Here is a 27178-nt window from a genome sequence, read left to right as displayed (position 1 = left end):
GCCTCAGCTCCACGTCTCTGATTCCAGCTGCCAGCAAGTGATTTGTGATTTTGTTTAAGGATAACTATCGGGGTTAGCCTTGCTTGAGGCCACCAAACTCATTTCACTTGTGCCCTGCACCAAATTTGATCCCCAAGGTAGACAGCCTGTGTATTAACACAAAGTGACACTTATTACCTCCACCCTCTTCCGTGAAATCAGTTTATCTAAAACCATCTCATACAAAAGACCTGCGAACACAGGCCGTGCACAGAGCATTCGCTGATGCCATGATGGATGTAACCAGCGCACCTATTGCTTTTCAGGCACTCCCACGCTGTGACCCGCCGTCTCACATAAAGTAGCTTTTTTATTTATTTCTAATAGCTTTCTAATCAGTCAGCACCGGAGTCCTTTTTCTAACCTCAGATCATGTTCTAATAATCAGTTTTGGTGCTTTTATTGGCCTCCAAGGTAGTGAGCGGTTAAAACCTTTCTTTAACAAGTTTCCCTTTGATAAGAGAGGTTTCAGTGGGCTCCGTCTCGCTTTTACCTTTGCCTAACCTTCTCTAGACAGACACAAAATCATGGGTCACAGTCCCTAGCAGCAGCATCTAACCTCGACATTAAACTCACTTGGACGTAGCATCACCTAAGCCTCCTAAAAATTCCTGGTCGCATTAGGTCGGAAGAGGGAGCATGGCGTCTATAACGATAACTGCACACTATTGCAATTGATGAAAAAATAAAATGGCCTGGTATTATGAGGATAGCGTCCTTCCCACTACTAGTTGGTTTTCTTAACTTTTGGAGATTAAATGCAGGGAAGAGAATCAACTACTTTATTTGCATACTCCATTTTGTTTATATGTGTCTCAGTTCCTACCTCCCTGGGCCGATTTATGTCCCAGAGGGATGAAGCTAGCCAACTGCAGCTTTTATCTAGGACTTCTGCAGCCAGCCCCACCAGAGAGCCGTCCTACCAGATCCATTCAGAAACTCTTCTGTCCGTGCTTGCATCAACCTGTGTGGAAGGCAAAGTCATTGGGAGACCACTGGGAGGACAGGTCTTTTCTGTATGCTTCCTACCTGTTTGCTATTGATTGCCCCTCCAAGAAAAGTAACTGATTTAGAGGGTCTGAAAATGGTTCTGGAGAGACTAGACAGGGGGAAAAATGAGATCAATGTGAAAAAGTCAATATACCCACCCTTCTCAAACTTGGCAGACACATTTAAGTTCTGAAGTATTTCAGCCCTGGCCAGTGTGAGTCAGTGGGTAGAATGTCAGCCTGCAGATGGAAGGGCCCTGGGGTTCAATTCTGGTCAAGGGTGTGTACCTCCGTTCCAGGTTCGATCCCCGGCCCTGGTAGGGGCATGTGTGGGAGGCACCCAATCAATGTGTCTCTCTCACATCAATATTTCTCTCTCTCTCTCTCTCTCTCTCTCTCTCTCTCTCTCTCTCTCTCTCTCTCTCTCTCTCTCTCTCTCTCCCCCTCCCTTCCACTCTCTGTAAAAATCAATGGGAAAATCTCCTTGGGTGAGGATTAACAGAAATGTGTTAGATGTTCTTTCTATTTTATATGCAAGGAAGATAAGGAGTGGCTTTACTGTTAACACACAATGTATCAGTGGGAGATTGTCAAGGTGGAACCTAACTTGTAAACTCTCTATTTTAGGAGTTTTTCCCCCCATAATGTTGTATTGCTTCCTATCACTCAACAAAATCAAGTTGTTGCTGGCACCATTTTCTTCAGCGTGCCAGAGGCGGGACTGGTCCCTTTTTGAGACATGTTAAGAGTTACCCAGCCATCGAGAGGCTGCCAGAATTCGGACTGCCCAGGAAAACGCATGCCTGAGGTGTCGCTAGGCTCCCCGCGGCCGGTTCCCTCTCTGTGGCAGTGATGTGAACCCAACCACTCCAAATAAGGCCGGCCCTTTTGGAAAAGAGGGCATCCCGGGTCCTTAGGGCATCCTTCAGATAAGACAGAGGCCAGAGATGGAACCCACAAAGCAATATTGTGGGAGCCAATTGTTTCCGTTCGGAGACACACACCTGGGAGTGAAGGACTCTGTGGGGGACTGTAGTTAGGCTCAGGGGGCTCCCCGGAAAAGTGAGTTGGCCCTGTGGGTACTCATCTTGTCCACACTGGGAGGACAGAGTAACTGTCTCAAATCAGAATCCGGGGAAGCTGATGGGCTGGGGCCACCTTTATCTAAATCCTGATCTCATACTGCTTCCCTGTGGAGAAGTCTCAGAACTGCAGCTTCCCTCCACCGGCCCTGCCTCTCACACCACCCAGTGTGGTCTCTGGCCTGGACTTGGTATCATCTGAGAACAGTAAAAAAAATAATAAAAATTAAAATTAAAATAATCTGCTGGGAAGAATCTCAGCAAAAAGAATGGAAAAGCCACGAGGGAGTGGCCATGTCCTGAATCCAGGTGTCTATCTGGCTACCGGCCTGCTTCCTCACCCTTCCCTTTTTACACTTTTTCCAAAGCTTCCACCTGCCCAGTGGCATTCTTCATCTCTGCTTTCACAGAGCTATGTTCAGACCTGCACCCTTGGAAATTCAAATCCACGGGTGAAACTGCCTAAATTGTCTCTGAATCCTCCCCCCCCCCCCCCAAGAGCTAAATCACAATTCTCTGGCCAACAGAGAGGTTCCCACACTCATCTTCTTATGATTGTCATCACAACTTCCTGCTCATCTTCAGTATGCACCCAGGGGTATTTGGTGGGAGACACGGGCATGAACAAGGACGCTGTTACCCCCCAGCCATCCTTCTCTGTAGGGTGTTAGAGCGTGAAAGCCCATTTTTTTGTATAGATCCACCGCTAACTGCTTCATTATATAAAAACAGCATTGTAGGGAGAGTATCGGTAGTATGTTTGTCCCATTTCCCCATTTCTTTACATCTTAGGAATGAGGGGAAAGCTCAGACGTTCTTAATTAGTTAACAGTCAGAAGCTAACGGAAAGCAATCATGGCTACATTTTGACACTTTTTAGGGGAAGTGAAGAAAAGGGGAGTAAATCCTCTGGGCTGGCCAGGGGTATCTTCCAGGGAATATCTGAGTGAGAAAGTAGAAAGGAAGTTGGCAATGTCATTCACATTCCACAGAGAGCCTGTGACCCTTCCTCTTCCTCTCCTCCCCACCCCTGTCGAAGGCTCCAGGGTGAAAGCTGTAAGTTGAAGAGGACAAGCCATCAGCAGAGGGTAACTGATGACGAGAAATAAAAATATTTGGATTAGCTATAATACCAAGCCAGTGATATTTACAAATTATTAAACTGCCATCCTCACATCAAACACTTTTTCTTCTATGAAATGCTAAGCTGTGCTTTCAGTTGGTTTCAAACTGTCAGGTCCATTATTTGATGTTCCTCTATGTTTGTTTATCTTAATTAAGATGTTGAATCAATCATTTTTACTTTCTCTCCTCAAGAGCAGCAGCCGGCTCCGAGTCGGATGAGGGCCGGCCACCCTTGAGTGCTGTGCAGGTGCTGAGCTCATTTGTTCACCGAGGGATTTAAAAAAATAAAAAATTGTTCTCCGGGTTGTGTGGACAGACTGGCAGATTTTTTTTATAGGGAGTCGGAGTGGGGAAGGGAGTTCTTCCTGTGGTGAGAAATGACATTTCTATCTAGAACAAGGAAAGGCAGTAGCAAATTTTATTCCTGTATTGCAGATGATTTTCTTCTATTTTCTTCATGGTGACAACTCGTCATGGGGTGGGGAGCACTGATGTGGGGTTAAAAATGGGAGACAGAATGTGGTGTCCTGGACCAAATATGAAGCAGGAAATGAAAAACTCTGAAGACGACAGTTGTGTTCTTGCCACTCTAGCTTTCTCTTCCCATTTCTGATGTCACAGTTCAATTTCCATACTTTGGGATCATAGTCTCCTGAAAGTAGGATGGCTGATGGCTGGCGGGACCAGTTCATATCCAAATTACTTTGTGTTCCTTGTTGCATAGAGATAAGGGTCTGTACGGGATTTTCCCAACAGAACAGACACCTACTCTTTCCTACTCGAGAAGCATGTGTTCATTCAGAGCGGCCAGCCAGGGACGCAGAAGAAAGCACCTAGACATGGAACAGAATTTTACTCTGCGTACCAATCAGTCTGTCTGTGGATAAAACCTGTGACCTTGGTCTTGTTAGTACTGACATGTCTGTAACCTGAGAGTTACACACTTGGAAGAGTCAGGAGAAAGTACACCTTTTCATTGATCAGAATCTGTTCTGAAGCACAGCTCAGCAGAATGTGTGTGAAACAAGGATTAGCATTTCTCCTAGTTAGCACTGTCAGGACCAGCAGCTAGTATGGAAATCCGTGGTCTAGCATCTGTTCCACTCCCGACAGATACGGAAGTTGACTCCAGGGGCTCAGGCAAGAAGGCTCGCGTTCCAGCCCTTCATTAAGGCAAGAGGTGGAATTGTGGAATCACATAATTCCGGGAGGAAGCAAGCTTTCAAAAGAGAAACCAAGCACTTCATTTATTTGAGGCCTCTGTTATGACTCCTGGGCCACAGATAACTACTTTCGACAAATTCTCACTCTTCATTAGTGGAAAACACGTTGCTCTAATCACCACCAATTACCCAACACCTGGAATTAAGCAGTCTTCTCTTACCACACTCATTTGCTCTCTTTCCGGGGGGATTCTAGGTTCATAAGGTGACTGCCAGCACTTGTTTAGCTGTGTGCACAGTTCCTGGTGTGGCTGAGACAGCTAGCTAGTCCTGCATTTCTAGATGGGCTCATGGCTGCCAGAACAACTCCCGGCCTCCTTACCTCCCTGCCAACTACATTTAACCGTGTGACTTAACTTCTGGGGTCACACACCAGTGTCCTTACGCTGCTGGGAGGAGCGTGGTGCTCTCTTCCCTGCCCCTTTTCACCGTCCTGCTGGCTGCAGCTGGAGCCAGGTTGGACGTAAGGAAGAAACCATCTGCTAAAGGTGGTGGAGGCAACAGAGGAGCCTGAGCACATGGAGTGTCCTCCAGGCTGCCTCCCTCCAGTCTTATACATGCGAGAGAAATTATCTTCTGTTTTGTTAAGGCCTGTTATTTGGGGTTTTCACTTGCACGGGCTGAACTAACCCTGACTCACCTGATGAGGAGCCTCTTCGAAGGGAAAACCAAGGACAAGCTGAGCAGGACTAAGTCTCAGGGAGGGAGGGGGTGACTGTAAAGAAAGAGATGGGCCCTGGCCAGTATTCTCAGTGGTTAGAGCATCAGCCTGCAGATTGAAGGGTCTCAGGTTCAATTCTCAGTCAAGGGTATGTACCGGGGTTGTGGGTTCGCTCCTTGCCCCCGGTCCCCCTGGTTGGGGTGCATGCAAGAGGTAAGCAGTCAATGTGGCTCTCTCACATCAATTTTCCTCTCTCTCTCTCTCTCTCTCTCTCTCTCTCTCTCTCTCCCCTCCCCCTCCCCACTCCTTCCCTTCCTCCCTCTCTTCCACTCTCTCTGAAGAAGCAATGGGAAAAATGTCCTCAGGTGAGGATTAACAAAACAAAAAAAGAAGATAAAAAGAATTGGGTGGAAAAGATACTACAGTAATGAAAAGACTACAACATTTGAAATGATGAAATAAACCTATGTTAAGTGAACGTAGATAATAATTCCCCTGGCATTTCTTACATGGTGTTATGTAAAAATCCTAACTTTCATAGATTAATGTTGTTTCTCCGAATCTTGGTAATAACACTCCTAAGTAGTTTGTCAAAATTGTGAGGTTGACAAGTTGTCTTGGTTTTTTCCCAGGTCACCTTCGGTTACTTTGTCCTCAAGGCACCTCTCTTGCCTCTCACCACCTATGCTCAGTGTCCAGCCCCTCCCCCCACCTGGAAGCCCACCTCACCAAAGCCCACCAGCAAGCCATCAGCTTGAGAAGGACCGTATATTCAAATTCACGCTGAGGTGCTGTGATTTCCACCCCTAGCTGAAACATCCACAGAGCTTTGTGAAAGTAAATGTCTCAGCTCTACTCCCAGATGCTCCTGATTCAGCCTATCTAGGGTGCAGTCCAGGTATCTACATTTTCTGGGTGATCCCGACATGCAGCCAGAATTAAGAACCACGGCTCTAGTTGCTAGTGACGGGTGGCTCAATGCAGTATCGTCAACCATGCACCCCTCACGGGTAAGAGTCACGGCTGGACAAGCTTCTGTCAGTTATCGCTGTTCAGTGGCCTACTGCTTGGTTACAAATGGCTGTGCCTTATCCCTGGAAGAGCTTGAACTCTGGGCCTCCCTCTCCCAACGGTCTATGATGCACCAGTGTGTTACCACTCTGTGGATGAGAATGCCTCACTTTAATGGACTACCTCTCCCAAAAGGCACTTGTAATTCAACAGGAAATAATGCTCTCCTTTAGGGGAATGGGCTCCTCCCAATGGTGGACTTCCAGGGATGAAGGAAGTCAGTTGAGAAGATATTGTGGAAGAAGGACCCTTTCCAGTTCCCTTAAACACACACTATTTCAGCAGCACCAATTCTACTTGGTTTTAGAAGGTTAGGCTTGTAGAGGGTGGGGGTAGAGGGAGAGACACAAACGTATGCCCTCATTTTTTCTCATATGCTATTTGCAATCTCCATTAGCCCACACTTTCTCTTGCCCCTGGAGAAGTAATGTCATGCATCCCTAATTCAACCATAGTTAGATGGCGAGAGAGCTTGTGTTAAAAGAGCACATTACACTATTCTAAATATCTTTTCATGCCTGGAATATGATCTTAGAACACAAAGCAGAGGGTCATTTAGAGATCAGTGCTCTGTTATAAGCACAGAAATAGGCAGGCTAATCAATATTCTTTCATCTGGCTATCTTTTACAAACCTGGCATATAATTAAGATTCTACAATGTCTTAGGTAATCCTTAATATTTCACTGGCTTTTCTTCTCAATTGTTTAAGCTGTTTCTTCTTATTTTTATCCTCTCATTCCAGGTTCTGTAAAACCTACCTTGTAGGGCTATTATAAAAGTCGAACTAAAATGTTGAAAGCTCTATACAAATGTGTAGTAAAATTTCTATAATAGGGAATATATTCCTTGTGTAACAGCAGTACTTCAAATCTTTGGTGGAAAGAGGAGGGAAAAGGATTGAGTGGTGCCAAGAGATTGATGCTAAGGATTGGCATGGGGATTCTTTACTTCGGTTCCTGCCTAGTCCACTTACTAACTGGGAGACTTGAACAAGTCACTTTAATTCTCCATCAAGAAAAAAACGATCATTTTCTTACTACAGATAATTTTCTTGCTATAGAGGTAGTGGTCAGGATTAATGAATCAATGTGTATAAGAAGATTTAATAGTCCATCGGTTTAAAAAAATCCTACAGAGAGAATCTGGAAGGTTCCGATACAGCCCAAAATCACAGCGATGAACTAGAAATGGAACCCTGGCATCTAGGCACTTGATCCTCAGTTCTAATTATTGGCGCACTTCCTCTGCTAAGTAGGATAAAAGGAAGAGTTTTGTTTTTGCAAAACCACCTTAAACCGTCCATGGAGATATTTTTTTTTAACCATTGCAGATTTATTACCCTGGAAATAGGATTTGTAATGGGGGTGTCCTCACACCATGGTTGGCCTTAACTGTGCTCCCGGGGAACAGACCGAGAAACCATTGGAATATTAACAGGACACTGCCATCGCCTCTAATTGTTTATTTTCTTTCCAAAGTGACAGGGAGTTGTTGGAGTTTCATACTTCATTTTATATACAAATGGAGGTCCTGGGGGAGAGTATCCTTCATGTGAACAGCTCTCCCAGTTACAGGAGAAAACTGAGTAACAGTGAAACCCTCAGGGACATCACTTAATATTTCCAGCATTTCACATGAGCTTCCGGCACTCGGGCCTTCAAGGGGGGAAACTGATTTATACCTTCAGTCGTTAGACAATGTAAAGGTGAGGTCGGGCATAGGCATCCTTCATCCCTTCTCCCTGTGCTCACGGGTCCCTTGGGCAAGGTGGGATCAAAGCATTTCAAATGGTAGAGGTCACAGGAGTGACACCATAAGAGGGACGAGAGCAGAGCCTCCTTCCTCCACCATTGGGCCTGACACCCATATATCTTCATATTGCCGTTGTTTCCGCTTGAAAAATTACACGCGGTTGGTTTTACTTTTCCTTCCCTTCCTATTCCTAAAACATGATTTCCACCCCCAATCTAAAGTGTAATTTATGTCAAAGATAATGATTATGTGTTTCTGATTATTTTTTAAAAAGGCGAAACCTTTAACATAAATGCAGGACAACAGGTGTCTTGTTTTATGGCCTTGTACCTTGCCAACCCTATAAATTAAAATCATGTCTGTGCTCTCTGTGTCTTTGCACTGATCTGAAGTCATCTTTCTAGGACATCCTAGGAATTCTGTGCCCCTCCTCCGGCACAAGGCTTCCTACACGGTAGGCGCCAAATAAATTTTTCCTGATATGACTTTATCTGCAGGTACTTGATCCAATTCTGGTCATGCTCAATGCTATAATGCTATTTTGTAAATTGCAACCCAAGTTTATACCCTGGGCTTCTGACCCCAAATTTCATAATGAGATTGTTACATGCCTTTTGTTACTTGTGAAATAAAACAGATCTCCCTGTTTTTGTGGGTCCCCTGGCAACGTAGGAAGAGCTTAAGCAGGATTAAACCGATGGTAAAGCAAAATACAGCATTGCAAATGAATTTCAAAATTGCACAAAGACTGCAGATTATTAAAATATTCTTAAAAACAACACCTCACTCAAATATGGCTTTGTGTAAGTGTTTTTAATAAAATAGTTTCTCTATTCTACACTGACTTCACCTTTCTTTTCTGGATTCCTTTGCCTTAAACCCTTCACATCAAGTTTAGGAATTTCGTATGTTTAGCCATTCAGAATGGACATCATTATGTAAATATGGACACATATGGCTTTGTTGTAAAAATAGTTCTAAAATGGCTTTCTAATTGTTTTTTATTTTTGTCAAAATAATGTAGATATATAGTTTTTAAAAATCAAGTAGTAGTGTCTGGCCGGTGAGCTCAGTGGTTAGTGTCAGCCCATGCACCGAAGGGTCAAAGGTTCGATTTCCAGTCAAGGACACGTACCTAGGTTGCAGGTTTGATTCCTGACCCAGGTTGGGGTTCGTGCAGGAGGCAATCAATTGATGTGTCACTCTCACATCGATGTTTCTCTCTCTATCTCCCTCCATCCTTCCCTCCCACTCTCTCTAAAAATCAATGGAAAAAAATATTCTCAAGTGAGGATTAACACACACACACACACACACACACACCAAAAAAATAATTATATGGCATTACAAGCAGTCATCACTTCCCAATACCAGAGTACTGCTCTCCCGGGGCAACCCCTTTCAATTCTTTCATCAATTCTGGTGTGTACTTCCACATTTCTAAATAATATTATTACACAGATATTTTTTATTTATCAATTTCAGACATTATCTATTGATTTCATATAATGGCAGAGGAAATATAATAGAAATACTCCTATCTCATCCCGACCCTCACTTCTCCCTTCATCTTCCCAACATAATTATATCATAATTTTTAGTTAGTTTCATTTTAGGGTTTACATGATTTTAACTATGTAAACTGTATTTACTGCCAACCCTCATAAACTTCTGTAATTAAATTTTATTTCCTGTTTTTTCTAGAGTTGGCAAATGTCGTGGCTTTTTCATTTGATTAGTTTTCTAAGTCACCATCTCTAATTCTTCCCAAACTTTTCAACAGGATTGTAACACTCGTCTCTCTGTTTTCCACGTGGTCAAACACAACAGAGGATCTAGCAGTTCATTTTGTTTTTGGAATAGCTCTCCTGGAGACCTATGTCCTCCTCCCCACTCTGGGCTGGCTGCTCTGGAGGCCAGCTGACATGCTGGAGTTCCCTTCATCTCTTTCTTTTGTCAGAGTCACACCCAGATCCAATGTCACCTTCTTTCTTGGTGGGCCCCATTTTGGTGGAGCACATTCTCTGGTGGCATCCTGAGAAGGGCTGCCTAGGAGGTAGATTTCTTGGGATTGTACATGTCTGAACATCTCTTTATTCTACTGTCACACTTGGTTGATGGTTTGGGTGTAAAAAAATTGTAATGGACATCATTTCCCCTTAGAATTTGGAAAGTTTTGCTTCATTGGCTTCCAGCTTTTTTATTTATTGTTTTTAATCCTCACCCAAAGATATTTTTCCCATTGATTTTCAGAGTGAATGGAAGGGAGAGGGAGAGACACAGAGAGAGAAACATCAATGTGAGAGAGAGCCGAAACCGGTTTAGCTCAGTGGATAGAGCGTCGGCCTGCGGACTCAAGGGTCCCAGGTTCGATTCCGGTCAAGGGCATGTACCTTGGTTGCGGGCACATCCCCAGTAGGAAACATCTGATCGATGTTTCTCTCTCATCGATGTTTCTAACTCTCTATCCCTCTCTCTTCCTCTGTAAAAAGTCAATAAAATATATATATTTAAAAAAAATGTGAGAGGGACACATCAATTGGTTGCCTCCCGCACGCCCCCGAATGGGGCCAGGGATCAAGCCTGCAAGCGAGGTACAAGGTACGTGCTCTTGACCAGAATCGAACCTGGGATCCTTCAGTCCTCAGGCCAACGGTCTATCCACTGAGTCAAACCAACTACGGCACTTCCAGCTTTTTGATTCTTTGTGCATGACCCAATCTTTCCTTCTGATTCAAAAGCTTTTATGAGCTTCTCGCTATCCATTGTGTTCTGAAATTTCATAGTGATTACAAAGGTGTGAGTCACTTTTCATTCCTGTGCTGGGCGTATAGAGAGCCTTTTTAATCAGAAGACTCATATCCCTCATTTTGAGAAAGTGTACTGGTTTTTTTGCTTTTTGTTTTTTGTTAATACCCAAGGATATTGTTTCTATTGATTTTTAGAGAGAGAGGAAGGAAAGGAGGGAGGGAAGGGGAGAGAGAGAGAGAGAGAAACATCAATGTGAGACAGACACATCGACTGGTTGCCTCCCACACGCACCTCAACCAGGGCCAGGGATCAAACCTGCAACCCAGGTACTTGCCCTTAACAGGGAATCAAACCCACAACCCTTCAGTCCTCAGGCCAGTGCTCTAACCACTGAGAACACTGGCCAGAGCAAGAAATTGTAGTTCCTTGCATCATTTCCTACCCTTTATTCTCTATGTTCCAATTTTTTTTATTGATTTCAAAGAGGAGGGGAGAGTGAAAGAGAGAGAGAAACATCAATGATGAGAATCATTGATCAGCTGTCTCCTGCACGCCCCCTACTGAGGATCAAGCCCATAACCTGGGCAAGTGCCCTGACTAGGAATCGAACCGTGACCTCCTGGTTCAAAGGTCAATGCTCAACCACTGAGGCACACCAGCTGGACTGTGTTCCAATATTTTTATCTTTTCTGTTTTGTTTTCTTTTTCTTGATCTTTTTGTCTTATTTCTTTAAGACTGCCTCAATTCATCTTCCAGCTCATCTGTTGATTTTGTTTTTAATTTTGGCTATTATGAATTTCATTTCCGTCTTTTCTTGTTCTCTGATTATTCCTTTATAATTATCCTATTTCGTGGACATGGTGTCTTCTCATCCTTCTGGAGATATAATGATGATTTGTTTGTTTGTTTGTTTGTTTGTTTGTTTGTTTTAGTTTTTTATTTTCTTTTCTGCTCCCTAAATTAACTGTTTCCCCTGACTTCTGTTTTGTATGTTTAGGTCTTTGTCTTTCATCTTGGAAGCTTTTCTGCAAATGTCTGGTGATCCCTAGGCCCTGCTTATACTGAAAGCAAGGCACTAAAATGCAGATTGAAACTTCCGGGTTCCAAGGTGGAGCACATCAACTCCTGAGCTTCACTTTAAGAAGCCTTAAGTTAGGAGCGATGGGGGGACCCAACCATTTTGCTTGGTTTCTCCCAAAAATTAGTATCTGTAAGTCTTTTCTCTGAGGCCATTCATTTTTTCCAGAAAAGGATCCATGAATCTCCTGGTGGTGCCATTATACCCGACCACTGAGGTCCTTATAATGGGGCAGCAAGGAGGCTAGGGGGCTCAGTGTTCAGGACATAGGCTATTATTTAAATCACCTCTTTCAGGATGCTTCTCACTCTGCACTGGCCTGTGCGTCCCAAGATTTGGGACCTCCCTGGTTTAGTTTCCCCGCATAAATTAACCCCCCCGTAGCAGGGTTAGAGAAAAGTTGTTACCTAGCTATAGGGGGAGAAGTAATATTCTTCTGAACTAGAGTCAGAAAACCCTATTTCTCTTCTCCACTCTGCAACAAATTAGTCACATTACCTGGGGTGATGTTACATAATGACACCACTGAGTGAGTCACAGAATGACATCATTGGGTGAGTCACATCGTCTAGCTGGTTGGGCTTTAGGTTCCCCAACAGTCAGATGAGTTGCAGGGTCTGGCTTCATCACGGCTGGAGAGCCCTGTAACCCCTCCCTCTAAGAGCACTTCCTTAAGGTACCTTACGGAGACGCCAAAATAAGGGGTGAAATAATACTTAGAAGAATTTCCTTGACGAGTATTGCTCCCTTCTTCACTTATGTCACCTTTTAGCAGTTGCTCCTACAGATGGAAATTTTAACTGTGGGGAGGCAGGATATGCAGCTCAGACTGCACCAGAGCTTCTCTCCTTTCACATGTTCTGCGCAGTTTGGCCCCCGCGAGACCCAGCAGGTGGGGTTCAACATTCCTGTGAACCTCAGACCGGAGGGTCACCCCGGGACCTACCTCTTCTCTCACCATGCCAAAGATCAGGTCCCACTTCAGCGTTGACATCCTGGAGAGCTCTCAGGCTCCATCTGGCAGGACTGGGACCTAGATCCACGAAATTTGGACTGAGAAATCTAGAATTAAAACATTCTTCAGCTTGAGTTTACATTATGGTTATGACTATAACATTACTCATTATGGAAAATGTTTGTATAGCATGGTTTAGCCACAAAAAAAAAAAAAAACAAGTACTGAATTTGGAACTTTTAAAAAACCTGAGTTTATGTCTGATTCTTTTTTTTTCCAGCTGTGTGAGAAAGTCCCTTTCCCTCGCTGAGCCTCAGTTCCAACTTCTGAAGGCCAGACTGTTGAGGGCTTTGTGTCTGTATCAGAATCAAGGAGGTGCCATAAAGGAAAGCATCTTACAAACACTAAGTAAAGTGCTACCCAGCTATAAAGTGTTACTATTATCGTTGTTACTATTCCAACTATTTGGTCAGGGAAGCCTGCATTTCGTGCTGCCTCTACCGTCTGCTTTGTAACACGCAGGCAATTCCACAATTAGAGTTGGCTTTCCAGAGAGAATTTTGTTCTTTTTTTTCCCTGTAAAACAAATGAATCCGGAACCAGTCTACCTTAGCCATCCAATATGTGCCGTCTCTTTTGTTCATGAACAACCTTAAGGTAATAAACTGGTATGCCCCTATGACAGAGAAAAATGTTGGAAGGAAATGGATTTCCATCCCAGGCTTCTAAGGTTCTATGCCAAACAACAACAAGGGAAAAATTATTCAGCTAAACATACCTGACGTGCATTGGCATCCAATATGCCACCCTCCTTGCCAGGCATTATTACTTATACACCTGCCGCCGGGAAGGGCTGCTCAGAAGAGCTTCTCTACTTTCATCAGACATACATTTTAGGGACTTTTAAATAAACGTATATAGAAATACAGAGCGGCATGTCTTCTAAACTTTGCTATTTCATCCGTCTGTACCAAGCACCATGAAGCAAAATGGATGTGCCTTCAGCTTTCCACGGCCCTGGAAAATGAGCCAGTCCACTTAACAATAAATGGTGGTTGGTTCAAACACACATGACTGGTCTAGTGAAGAAGAAAAGAAAGTTGAGTGTAATGAAGTCCAGTGTCTGTGTCCCTGTGCTTGGACAGGAAAGGACGAGTGTTTTATAACTGTTTATTGGAGTTAATGGTAATAAATTCCTCACTTGTGATGCATTAACTTTAATGTTTTCATTACGTGGTGATTTAGGTTTTCCCTTTTCACATTGTAAATCATGTCGTCCCAGGAGCAGAGCAGGTCGGGTGCCTGCCATAATGTTCAGAATGCTCAATGGGGAAAAGAATGCTCTCTCTCTCTCTCTCTGTCTCTCTCTGTCTCTCTCTCTCTCTTGCTCTCGCTCTCGCTCTTGAGCACTGTGTGACAAAAGATACTTTGCTTCATCCGATTTGCTACTTTCTAAGTCAGCAATAAAGACAGACAGACAGATGCATCTGACAGCAGCCTAGCGGAATGTGACAGGGCCTAGATCCTAGGGATGGACGGTCTCCATAGTAACTTTCCAAATGTATTTGGTACTGAAGTTTTGTGTGTTTTTTTCTTTTTCTTTTTTTAGGTGGTTTGTGTTTGTGTGTGTGTGTGTGTGTTTTCCATTTGCTGAGTGTGAGCCCTTGGTTAATGAGCTGTGCAAATAGATATTGAGATTTAGTGTTTTTATTTTGCAATTACAGACTCGATTTGGTTGGAAACTTTTGGGTCTAGATACATCACCCTCATTTTCCCACTCTCTAATTTTTTTTCCTTGCAAAGTTCGACTTACTTCAGACTTGAGTTTTGTCAAATGAAACAGAAGAATCAAGTAAGATTTTAAATCTCAAATGCCCTAAGGTCCCTTATCAGAGCCTTCATTTTTCTGTCTCCGATTCCATACTGCTGCACAGAGACACCCAGGGAGCTGGCTAGGAGTGAGGTCTGGTTTGGGAGTGGCACTGGGTCCAGTAGATGATACATGCCAGGTCAAAGCCACATTGCTAAGGTCATTGCATCCCCATCAGGTTCTTCCTGATGGGGTATGAGAGTTCTCATTAGATCACCCACCCTGAAATAGCCCCAGAGAATCACGATAATTAGTTCCCATCTTCTTTTTTTATTTTCTGCTTTGTTTGCTTTAACAGTTTTTGTTTTGTTTTGTCTTGTCTTTTATGCAGTGCTCTGATGATATCTGAATGTCTTTAACTAGAGAGACAGGGAGGAGATAGAATTGTTATCATTCTCTTCCTCCTTGAAATCTTTTGGTTTGGAGAGTAACTACAATAGAGACTCCAGGATTCTAGTACACTAATCCCCACGTAGGCTTCACCAGCAACACCGTTAAGTGCTCAGACACACGTAGGATGTTTGCATACAGGATGCAAACAAATGTACATTTGGGGCTCAAAGAGAAATAAAAGAACAAGGCTGGGGCAACACCATAAGGAGAGATCGAGTTCCCAGCCACTCAGGGTCTGTAGCTCAGAAATGGCTATCAACAGCTGTTTTCTGGAGAGTATTCAGTTATTCGTTTAAGTTGTTGGAGTTGGGGCTCAGCCCTTTGTCCATTTATGGGTTCCCCCGAACCCCCGTCCTCTGATGCTTTCCTGAAGATAGATAAGATCTGAGGTGAATAGAATTGGTGTCTCACTGAGGCTATGAAATAGGCTCAGAAATTTAGTTCTCTTCAATTGGGGCTCATAGTATTTTTTCCTAAAATTTTCCCCAAAATCCTCCTTGCCCTCCTCCTGTTATTCTCAGTACTGTTAGTCATCCTGACTTCTGCACTCTCCACATCCTCCTTGCTCTCTTGTCTAACGTTTCCTTTCTTTCCCTTTTTTAATTTCTTATTTCACATTACCAACCTTAAGATTAAAAGAGTGAATATACAGCAGAACAGAAATTGCTGTTTGTGGCTTGGGTAAAAATGATTTATCTAACAAATATTCACTCCCATATTGCCTTCTTAGATCACAAGTCCCATTAGGCTAGAAGTGGTTTCAGTTCAGTTTAACAAACATTTATTGGGCACCTACTGTGCGTACTGTGCCTTTAGGGATAAAGAAACAGGTATACGGTCCTGGCCGGTTTGGCTCAATGGCTACAGCGTCAGCCTGCAGACCAAAGGGTCCTGGATTTGATTCTGGTCAAGGGCATGTTCCTCAGCTGCAGGCTCCTCCCTGGCCCAGGCCCTGGTCAGGGCTGGTGCAGGAGGCAACCAATTGATGCCTCTCACATCGATGTTTCTCTCTATCTTTCCCTCTCTCTTCCACTCTCCCTAAACATCAATGGAAAAAATATCCTCGATTGAGGAGTAACAAAAATAATAATAATAAATAAGTAAAGAAACAGGTATATGAATAATGAATTGCACTGCCCTCTATGAAAGGGACCAGATTTCCCAGTGGCAGCTTTTCTTTAGGCTTCAAGAAATTAAATCATTAGCACCAAACTCCCTAGAACAGTGGTTCTCAACCTTTCTAATGCCGCAACCCTTTAAATACAGTTCCTCATGTTGTGGTGACCCCCAACCATAAAATTATTTCCATTGCTACTTCATAACTGTAATTTTGCTACTGTTATGAATCGTAATGTAAATATCTGTGTCTTCCGACCCACAGGTTGAGAACCGCTAGCAGGGTCGCCTAAGACCATCGGAAAACACAGATATTTACATTATGATTCATAACAGTAGCAAAATTACAGTTATGAAGTAGCAACAAAAATAATTTTATGGTTGGGGTCACCACAACATGAGGAACTGTATTAAAGGGTCGTGGCATTAGAAAGGTTGAGAACCACTGCCTTAGAGTTTATACTATGTATATTTTAGGGAAGGATTCTTATTCTAAAAGTGAATTATCCAAAATCTCCACCCTTTAAATCACCACCTTCAACTAATCAAAAGACACCACTACGTCATGATACCATGATTGAGAATCAATGATTATTGTATTGAATTAGTTTAATTCTTTACGATTAACTACTAGTATTTACACCCACCAGATGCTGCTATTACCATTGATTAAGGTGCTGGAAGTAATGTTGTAGAAGTTATCATGCCTGGAGTTTGAAAGACTTTTTTCTAATCCTTTCATTTCTTATAAGTAAAATCCCACTGAAAGTGAAAGTCTTAGAGACTTGAAGACCACAATCCTATTCACTTAGCGTGGTTCCTCTTTGTCGGAACAAGAGCCTTCAGCCTCCATGAATATTCATGGTTTCAGTATGTTGCCTTGCAGCTTGGCATTACTGGTTGAGTGTTTTATGAAAAGAATCCAACGTGGATATTTGGCTTAACTTTTTTCCTTTTTTTTAACCAACGCATCTTCCTTAAAGAGTAAGCAAACCGGGTCCAAGGTGCCTGGGTGAGCCCTCCGCTGGGACAGGGCTTCATTTTTCTAGATCTCACTCTTGTGTCGGAAGAGGTTTTATAGACTTTGGTGATCAGGCAGCATGTCTTAGAGAGCTCCAGGTTGCTTCCGCTTGTATTTTCTTTGCCCTGTGTATCCTTTGATTATGTTATCATTCTTTTATTTTGCTCTGTGCATCTGTTGACCTCTTGCATTTCACACAGCCTTGCCCTAGAAAGCAATTCCACAGATAAATCAGCCAGCACATTAAAAAGTAAGTAAGAAATACAAGATCTTAAAGTAATTTTTGACATCAAGTATGAGAATAACCATACATCGGTCTGTTTCTTTTTCCATGTTTAAGTGGGGTCTCTTTGGTGGGAGAGTGAGGTGGGAAGACCCCATCTTTCCTCAGCCTTTTCTGAGTGTGTCCCCTCAAATGAAGCTCAGAGTGGTGAAAGGAGCATGGGCTTTTGTAGCCAAGCAACCTTCAGCAAGTCCCTTAATTTCACTTTACTTCAGTTTCCCAGTCTATACAGTAGAGTTGATAGTGTACTCATAGGGTTATCATGGAGCTCAAATGAGACGTTAAAATGTGGATTAAAAACTTGTTCTTTATTTTTTCCATTGTTATTAAGATATGCTATTTATAATCATTTTGTTCAATTATCTGCTTTTTTTTTCTTAGTACTACTGACCTAGAATCTGTCATGTATTTTCTTTATCTTCAATATAACAAGATTTCTCCCACAGATTTTTTTTTTTTACACTGTTTAGTCTGTTACCTGGATTAACAGATTTTTTTTTAAGACCTTAAAAAATTGGAGGGGAATAAGAGTCCATCAAGACCTCCTGAATGCTGTCTTCTGTGTTGGTTTGCTACCTACAAATGTGTTATTTCTACCATTCGCAGATGTCCGTCAGTCTAGCTCCAACTTCGCTTGTTTTGTTTCCTAGCTTCTTATGTCACAGCTTGTCAAAGAACTTGATTAAGCACATTCTGTTCGCTCCTTTCCTTTCATCTGCTATTCAATATATTTCTCCAGGAAGTTAAAGCTGAGTGGTTTCTATATCTTCGAAACTTTTAGATCCTAAGTCTATTATTAGTGATTTAGAATTTTTCACCTTATGTGTGTTTTCTTCTAAATTCCTTAATAAGTGAAGCAAAATGACAGAAAAGTGTAAGAAGGGTAAACTCTCGGGTGGCTATCAAATGAAACCATGGATGTGAAAGAACTATTATCAGCCTGTCCCACGGGACTAATAGCAGAAGAGTCCCTGAAACCAACTTCCCATTTGCATCAAGCTCAGATGAACACTGCTTGACAGACACCTCAAGCTGCCATTTATTTATTTTTTTAATTTTATTGATTTTTTTACAGAGAGGAAGGGAGAGGCATAGAGAGTTAGAAACATCAATGAGAGAGAAACACCGATCAGCTGCCTCCTGCACAACCCCTACTGGGGATATGCCCGCAATCAAGGTACATGCCCTTAACTGGAACCGAACCTGGGACCCTTCAGTCCGCAGGCTGTCGCTCTATCCACTGAGCCAAACTGGTCAGGGCTCAAGCTGTCATTTATTGACTGATTCCTGAAAAATTGAGGAAAAAGGCAAAAAGTAACCCAGAAATGCAAGAAGCTAAGGAAAAACAGTAATGAACTTATTAAAGAAGGCCACAGAAACGAAACACAAGGAAGAGGGTTTAATGAACAGATTTAGGGTCCACAAACAGGAGAATTCTACCCACGCACCCCACCTGCCTGTTCCCCTTTTTGTGCCTTTGAAACACTGTGAAGTGTGTGTTTGTCACTTGTCTGCAGTGCACACACACCAGCGATCTGCAAGTGAAGTGGAATTGCAAATGGAACTTGACCGTTCCCAGCCTTCAAATATTAGATTTTCTCCAACCTCATCCACCCAGCTCCCCGGGTCCTTTATCATGGACACCTGAATGAAGGCCCCTTGGTAAACTTCACCCTGCCTGAAATTCACCCCCTGGAAGCTATCAGTCTACAGGCTGGATGGAGTTGGTTGGGTCCCTTTTTCAAACAATTGAGAAGAACTTGAATTAAAAGGAAAGGGGAGGATGGGAGAAGTCCATCATTTAAGGTGGGGACTTGCATAAAATATTTTTCTTTTTTTTTTTTTAATTACCGATTTTCATTTCAGTTGAGTTAGCAAGAGACCAAACCAGCTACCTGTAATGACGTTCGCAAGCACCTGGTTTGTTCTGCAGGCGCTACAGCCTTCTCCCAGGGGAAATGGTGTGGCCTCCTGTACTATTAGCCTTGTGCTGTGGTGTTGCCAACTGATTTCTCCAATTCTCTTTTCTCAGTGGGCTAGAACGCAGCTGGTTAAATAGGCCGTGACTCACATAAGCTCCCGTGTCTTTTTTATTGACTGTTTTATGGAAATGTATCACACTCCAAAGGGTCCCCATTGTTGTTGCTGTGAGTAGCTGACTGAGGAGTCACGTTTAGCACTGAGAGACGGAATCCTACTCTGTCATTTTCTTATTGCAGAGTTGGGGATGGGTGGGATACAGGGTTTAAAGGAATCTGGGTGCGGAGAGAAGGATGTCTGAGAATTTCTTTTATCTTTATCTGCCACGAAAGTTGGGTGGCCATCACTTCTGGGTAACACACTTCTCTGTTGATCTTATCTTTATGGCCCCACAGCATTCAGCTAAGTGAATCTTTTCTTTCCATAGGCTATTCTGACAGTTTTAGTTAAGTGTAGTGGTAGAGAGAGATTATGACACTAATGTAATTCTGTTTTGTGCTGATATAATGTGATACACCCTAAGGTTTATCCAAGGGGGCCATTCATTTCCAATAAATCTAAATCATTTCTTATCTTTTTTCAGATAATGGACAAAAAAAACCCTCAATTTTTTAAAAATTGCATATTTAAATATAAATGTTTCTGCTTTAAAATAGCAATTGTTTGTGGCTTCTTCCTATTTTTATTATCTTCCTGCAAGTCATTTATGTACTTGTATTCTGCATTAAGTAACTCTGTAGATGTTCACTTGCCAGTAGGTGTCAATTCGGACCTACAAGACACCTCCTGTCTCATCACCCCAGGACTGTGGCTACCGTGTGCACCCTCCGGATAATCAGTTCTTGATCAGAGGACCCCAAACTAACACTGAAAGAGGAAACAGCTTGATTGCCACAGGTGCCCCACTTTGGTTGTCTAGATTTATCTGATAAGTCATGGAGCTAATGAAATAGAGCTCACAGTCCACTTTACATCGAGAACAACTCTGTTATTGTACAGTGCCCTGCACCTGGAAAACGATCAAAAGAATAGAGATGATCTTATTTGATTTCCTCATTTTTTTCCATAACCATTCCAAACGTCACCTGAAATCCCGTGGTTCCCACTTCCCACAAGAGAAACCAGACGAGAGTTCATCAGTACAGATTCCCTCTAATAAGAAAGCAGCCTAACACATCTTACAAAATACTGCAATTTCCAGCTCTGTTACTCTTCAGAATCTTGTTGGTCAATGACCAAGAAAGGAAATTCAGCAACTCATTCGGTGCCCGATTTTAGAACGCCCAGTGTGACGTTGGGGAGAGAAGGTGGTGACGGTGCTGTCTCTCGTCTCCCAGAGCTGGTGACTTGAAGTCCAGGCATCTCTGCTGCATTATGTCTTTGTTTTCTTGGTGGCGGCATTCTTGGGTTTCGGTTGGTGGGGAGAGAAAAGCCTCATGCTGATAATGTACTGAAAGTAAATGAAATTAAATAAGCGAAGCACTGCTCATCACTACTTCCTTCCCCCCTGGGTAATTCAATTCAAGCTCTCTCTCTGATGGCAACTCACAGGGACTGTCTCTGTCACCCCGCTGGGGTCTGGAGTCTTAACATCTAAATAAAAGTTTCACTCAAGCATTTTTTATGCTCCTGCCAGCAGGATCAGGGAGCTGGTGTGGGCACATTAATGTAATATTCATACTCACAGACTCTCCCTGCACACAAGGCAATGTCTTCCCATTTTCATAATTATAGATGTTCCATAAAATGGCATTTAGATTTGCATTTTTAAAAGGAGCTTTGGAATCTAATAGGACGTTTAACATGTCTTTTATGATTCAGACTCTCAGCATCTTTAACAGGTAGCTGTGTCTCTTAAGTTTAACAAGACCTTAGGAGGAAAAAAAAAAAAAAAAGGTAGGGGGAAACCCATGGGAAAAAGAGATGGATACTTCAAGCCTAGGCGACCCTGTTTTCTTTATCTCCTGTGTTTTTTCATTTAATTTTTAGGCCTCTAGGAGCAATTTTTTGACTGTACTGCAGAGAGGGTGGGCGCTGCTTCAAAGGGCCTTCTCAGCCGTCCTGCTCCTCACCCCATCCTCAGTAGGACCTGTTTCTGTTTTCTTGGAAAGCATTTTCAAAGAGATAATAGAATTTTCAGAGAGGTGGGAGAAATGAAAGGGTCCTAGACAAACAAACTTTCCTTTGTTGCTGTTCATCTCATGTATGCACCCTGAGACTCCTCTAGGAGGATTCATAGCAGCCACAGAGTTTGCTAACGGTAAAACACACAAATCCGAACAGTCCATGAGCAAGGAAGTTTGATAATATGGACAAATAGGCATGTAGACATACTAAAAAAGAAAGGAGAGAAGCTCTTCTGATTCGTGTGTTTAAAACTAAGCTGGGAACAGCTTAGGAGCAAGTGGTAATTTTAGTTACATTTTACACTGTCGTAAAATGTTACTTTTAGACAAAAAGTATGGAAAGCACCGAGCAAAGTAGCCATCACTGAATAAAAGTTAGTTATTGTGGGAGATATTTTTAAAAATCGTGTAATTGAAAAAAAAGTATTCCACCCAGCAATCTCAAGATATTGCATAGGCTGTGCCTTATTTTGGTTTGTGTTTTGTTTGCTTTCTAAATATTTTAAGGCAAACGAAAAGAGATTTGGGTTTGGGGACTAAAAGAATACATATTAGGACTACACTAACCCACTCCCTTTATTTCTCATAATTTTGGGGGGTTTTGTTCTTTTTTTTTTTTTTATCCTCACCCGAGGATATGTTTATTGATTTTAGAGAGAGAGGAAGAGAGAGAAAGAGAGAAACATCAATCAGTTGCCTCTTGTACACACCCCAACCAGGGATCGAACTGATAACCTAGGTAAGTGCCTGCAACTAACTGAGCCATCCATCCAGGGCTCATTTTATTTTTTGAGGAGTAAATTTCTTCCTCTTCGTCTCTGTTCTTTGCCCCTCCCTTCTATAAAATAAATATAAACTCCGATGGTGGAAGATGGATTAGGATCTTGACTTTTCAGTAAATTTGTACCTAACCAGGCTAATTGAAAGCCAAGAATGTTAGCTGCATGCAATTAAAGGCTGGTGTCAGTTCCAGGATCTTCTCTTCATAAAAGCTTCCACCATTCTTAGACTCCTTCCCATACTGTGACAAAACCAGGATTTGGCAGTCATTGCCAAGTTCAGCTTGCATAACCCTTCTTTGTGTGAACTTAATAAAATGTATGTTCACTAAGGTGGCTGTTTGCTTTAAAAAAAAAAAAAAAAGAATGTGTGTTTATTGCTCCTGAGGTGACTGTGTTCATGGTGAACTCTCACTCATTAAAGCTTGTCTGTCCTGGAGGCTATTCATTTGACTGTTGATTATCTCGATGTGGATTACCCAATGTGGAGCTTATATCCACAGCACATTCTCCATTCTCTGGAGTCCTTTTCTGGCCAATCAATACATATTTAGGCTGCCTCCCCTTGCACAAACTAATATATGTTTAGGTCATTTTAAGTGATTTTAGCCTTAGATATACTTAGGAAGAAAGAAAATTTACTTTTTTCCCCAATCATCTAGAAGTTGTTTTATTTTGTGCTGTGTTTAAGCAGTGTTCTTCTGTACCCCTTCAGTAATGGAGACTATGGAAAGTAGCCTAAATAAATGAAAATTCTGTCAGGTTTCAATAAAGCATTTTGCTGTTGTTCCTTTTAGGAATGGAAGACTTCCCAAGAGGAGCTCAAGAGCTTGATAGCATCATCAAGCAAGGATACTTGGAGAAGAAAAGTAAAGGTAATGATCAGACCCTTAGATCTCAGAACATTCCAGGGAGGGAAGGGAACTGAGGAAAAAGAGGGCTAACACAGCAGGTGTCTTCTCTAGGCCCAAGGCTGTGTTAAGCAGGTGGAAGGCAAAAGGAAGGGAAGAAGTCTGGTGTGTGGGCAGGCTAAACAGAGATGGCCCCAAATCCTCAGCAGGCTGTGAGCTTCATCAGGATAGGGACTGGATCTACCTTGCTTACCTGGTATACAATAGATGCTTAATAAATACTTGTGAATGAACAAATGAATGCTAGTCTTGTTCTCATCTCTCCATGTACTCCCATGAAGAATGAAACTATGTTGCCTAGAGTATAATTTTTTTATTGTTTAAAGTATTACATACAGTAGTACATATATCTCCTTTTTTTTCCCCATTGACCTTCCCCCAGCCTCCCCTACCCCCTATGATTTTTTAATATATATTTTTATTGATTTCAGAGAGGAAAGGAGAGGGAGAGGGAGAGGGAGAGGGAGATAGAAACATCCATGATGAGAGAGAATCATTGATGGGCTGCCTCCTACACACCACACATTGGGGATCGAGCCCGAAACACGGACATGTGCCCTGACAGGGAATCAAACCATGACTTCCTGGTTCATAGGTCAGTGCTCAACCACTGAGCCAAGCCAGCTGGGCTAGAGTATAATTTTTATATCATATGTGAAGCAGCCACTTTTAAGTGTCAGAGGGGCCCAACTCTCAACCTATCACGTGTTGGATTAGAATGGGTACTACTAGGGCCAGAGTCCCAGGTTTAAATTGGCCTCGGACTTGTGTGCTTGCATATGAGCCTAACCAGTGATCACGGACAACAGGGGGAGGGGGGCTTGCGTGTGGGGGGGTTTGGGAAGGGAACGGGGGGAGGGGGTTGATGACAAATATGTGATACCTTAATCAATAAAGTCATTTAAAAAAAATAAAAAATAAATTGGCCTCGGACAAAGAAAGCCTTTCTTGTGCCCAGGGCCTAGAGCATCGTTTTGGTTTGCTAAAAGGCAACACACAAAGATATCCTGGAGAATTTGAGAAGCACAGGATAAGATTTGAAGCTGAAATAAAGGAAGATAGGCAGCTGGAAGGGGTCAGAGCAGGCAAACCCTGTTTAGAACTTGGACCTCTGACTGAGCAAGTCCTCTGGACCCTGAGTCAACATGGGATAACCTGTGGGAGTGAAAGGGAGGGTTTTACAGTCCATTAACCTGGGAAATAAAACAATACTACACTGGACTGTGTGTGGTTAGATTTTACGGACTCTTCGGTGATTGTAGTTACCTGAATTTATGTCCCTTACTGCTGTTCCATTTAGATCCCAGTTTCTTCGGATCGGAGTGGCAGAAGAGATGGTGTGTTGTCAGCAGAGGCCTCTTCTGCTACTATGCTAATGAGAAAAGTAAGTGTTCTTCGTTTGCACAGCAGCATCTCACTCCTGGATGCAAACACTCCGTAAATTCTCAAGCACTTGGATCTCAAGGCAGCAATCCTTAACTAACACCCATAAAGGGACCTGCTTGGGAAAGAAACAGGCTTGAGTAAATAATACCTTGCCTATCACCAAACACTCAGATGCCAATTTAGAATTTATGTCCCCATAAACACTAGGATATTGTGGTCAGCATGTCGAAGGCTTATCTTTTATTATGACTAATAACATTATCAAGGTAGAACACTTTGGCATTTAAAAAAAAAAAAGAACCTCAAACTCTTAATAATGTAATTAAATTTTGAAAATAAATACACTCTGAGAAAGATTTTAAACAGCTGGCCAATGGCCCAGAAATAGAACCTTCAAGTCCAAACTCTCTAAGAACATGTTTCAAACTTTATTCTACTGACTCCTGGGAAGTAATCCAGTGGACACCCCTGGAGCCATGGAGTGTTGAGACCCAAATGGTCGCTGTGCCCAAGAGACACCCTTCAAGCAGATGGCAGCCACAGCAAAGTGTTGACTCAGACCAGAGCAGCTTCTTAATCAACCACCACTGACTCAATCAAGCACAACACTCAGAAGCTATCCCTAGAACTCCCATCCATGCTTAACACAGTTGCTTAATTCATGAGAAGGAATAGAAACTATAAGCACAAATTGGAGGCAGCTACAAATCTACACAAGCTAAAAAATTATCATTGTAGGTGAATGCAAACTTTCAAATAGGCTATCCTCCTACAGGCTGTCCCAGGAGTACTTCTGCAAAGCAAGAGGGAGATTAAGGAAAGCAAAACATCAATTCTTTTGGGAGGAGGAGGCGGATTTCCTTCTGCTCTATTGCCTTGGTACAGAGGCCAATGATCCAGAGTAAATTCTTTCTTCTCCTTCGGATCATTTTCTGTTTCTCCACTCCTCCTTCTTTCCCAGGCTTATTCCTCTCCCAATGCCTGGATATCCAGTCTAAGAAATATTCAGATTTTACCCCATTGCCTTTGAACTTCCTGCACCTTTGGCACGGAGGTAGCAGAAAGGACTGCAGCTAAATGACTTGGCATCCTTAAGATTTGCCCTTGGGCTTTGAGGCAATCGTCTCACCCCGCCTCTCTGCCACTACGACAAGTATCACTGACCTTCATCTTGGGTTCGCCATCTCGGATTTTTCAGAGCCTTTCCACCTAGGGGTCAAGAGTGAAGCCCCACTTAGAAATGGTAGCAGCATACCTCAAAAACTGAGTAACAAGTCCCCTACCCAAACTCCAGCCCACTCTCAAACCCAGCGACCACAATTTCTCCCCTGGATTCTTGGCTTACAAGCCAGCCAGGTGTGTTTTTCTTATTGTAAACCTTCACACTAATACAACATTTAGGTCTTTGTAAAAATGTTCATCATTTCCCTTGCATTTAAATAAGCAGTTGGCGCATCTGAATAGAAAACCAAGTATCGTGTTCATTGATTCAGAATCCTTGACACTCAAGGTGAGAGCGAGAACAAGAGCGAGAGACTAGGAGACTTTTATTGACCATTTTGCTGTCAGGGTGAAATAAAATCTGGTGACCGAAGAAACAACAAAACATTTTAGTGGCCAGTTAGAACAAGGAGAGATACTTTAACAAAAAGGATTCTGGTGTCAACAAGCACTGTTGCATGGCTCGCTCCTCGCCAGTTACTTCTTATTGTGCCCAAGACATTTCCTTGGTAAATACAGAGTGTTTGCGTATTATTTTTAGCTCAACCAGGGAAGGACAGAATCTTTTTCCTTTAATTATTGTCAGTCCACTGCCATCCTCCTCCTCATCATCATCAAAAGGCCCTTATTAGGCAATTCATTCCACATGATACAGAACACAAAGCATCACCCAGATACCGAAGTGCCTGTCCTCTATGCATTCTGCCTGAACACACCACGAGGACACAGAATTCTTGGGAACCACGTCTTCCTTTCCTGTATCTAATTTTTTTTTTAAAAAAAAGGGAGTGACAGGCAGGGTACTGTCTCCTTTCTTTCACGTAGGGCCCTTTGCCTTTTATCTCCTTCCTCAACATCTGGTGATACTCAACATTACTCTGCTACTTCCCAATTTGACCTCTTGGAAGGAGGGTAAAATACTGAGTTTTAATTACTTAGAGTCTAGCATAAATCCCCATCCGCCCAGTAGGAGGGGGGAGAACAGTTTAGCCCACAGGCTGCATAGGGCATAGGAGGAGACCCTGGGAACTTACAATGCCCCCTGCGCTGCTATCCCTCCCCTCAAATGTGAGCTCTGTTGGACCTGATAATAATGTTTCATTTCTATAACAGCCTTCAAGAGCCTCACGTTTACAGCCACGCTCTCCCTGCTGTAATAATTCCTTCTTTCTGTTATTATAGATCTCTTAACATTCTAATAAATTCTCTGTCTCCGTTGCACTCCTTGGGCAAAATAACCTTTCCTGTAGCATCTCCCTAGCTTGGCAGTGATGTCTGCCTTGCTGTCGCAGTAGCCTCTTCTTAAGCGTCCCCAAAAACCTTTCCTTGACTCTTGTGGTTCCTCAGGGATGTAACAGCTGTT

General features: G+C 42.7%; 1 protein-coding gene across 2 annotated transcripts in view; it reads left to right on the top strand.

The window, feature by feature from the left end:
• SKAP1 (src kinase associated phosphoprotein 1) overlaps positions 1 to 27178 on the top strand; it is a 317213-nt gene that overhangs the window by 246851 nt on the left and 43184 nt on the right. For both annotated transcript variants that reach the window (XM_079799085.1, XM_079799086.1), the window contains 2 exons: positions 23095 to 23172; positions 24509 to 24592. In XM_079799085.1, coding sequence (XP_079655211.1) covers positions 23095 to 23172; positions 24509 to 24592 — 162 coding nt within the window. The remainder of the gene's footprint in view (positions 1 to 23094; positions 23173 to 24508; positions 24593 to 27178) is intronic.

This window comes from Cnephaeus nilssonii, assembly GCF_951640355.1.
Source record: "Cnephaeus nilssonii genome assembly, chromosome: 19".
NCBI classification, from domain to species: domain Eukaryota; kingdom Metazoa; phylum Chordata; class Mammalia; order Chiroptera; family Vespertilionidae; genus Cnephaeus; species Cnephaeus nilssonii.
The sequence above is the reverse complement of the archived record's forward strand: the minus strand, read 5'-3'. Positions and strand labels throughout refer to the sequence as shown.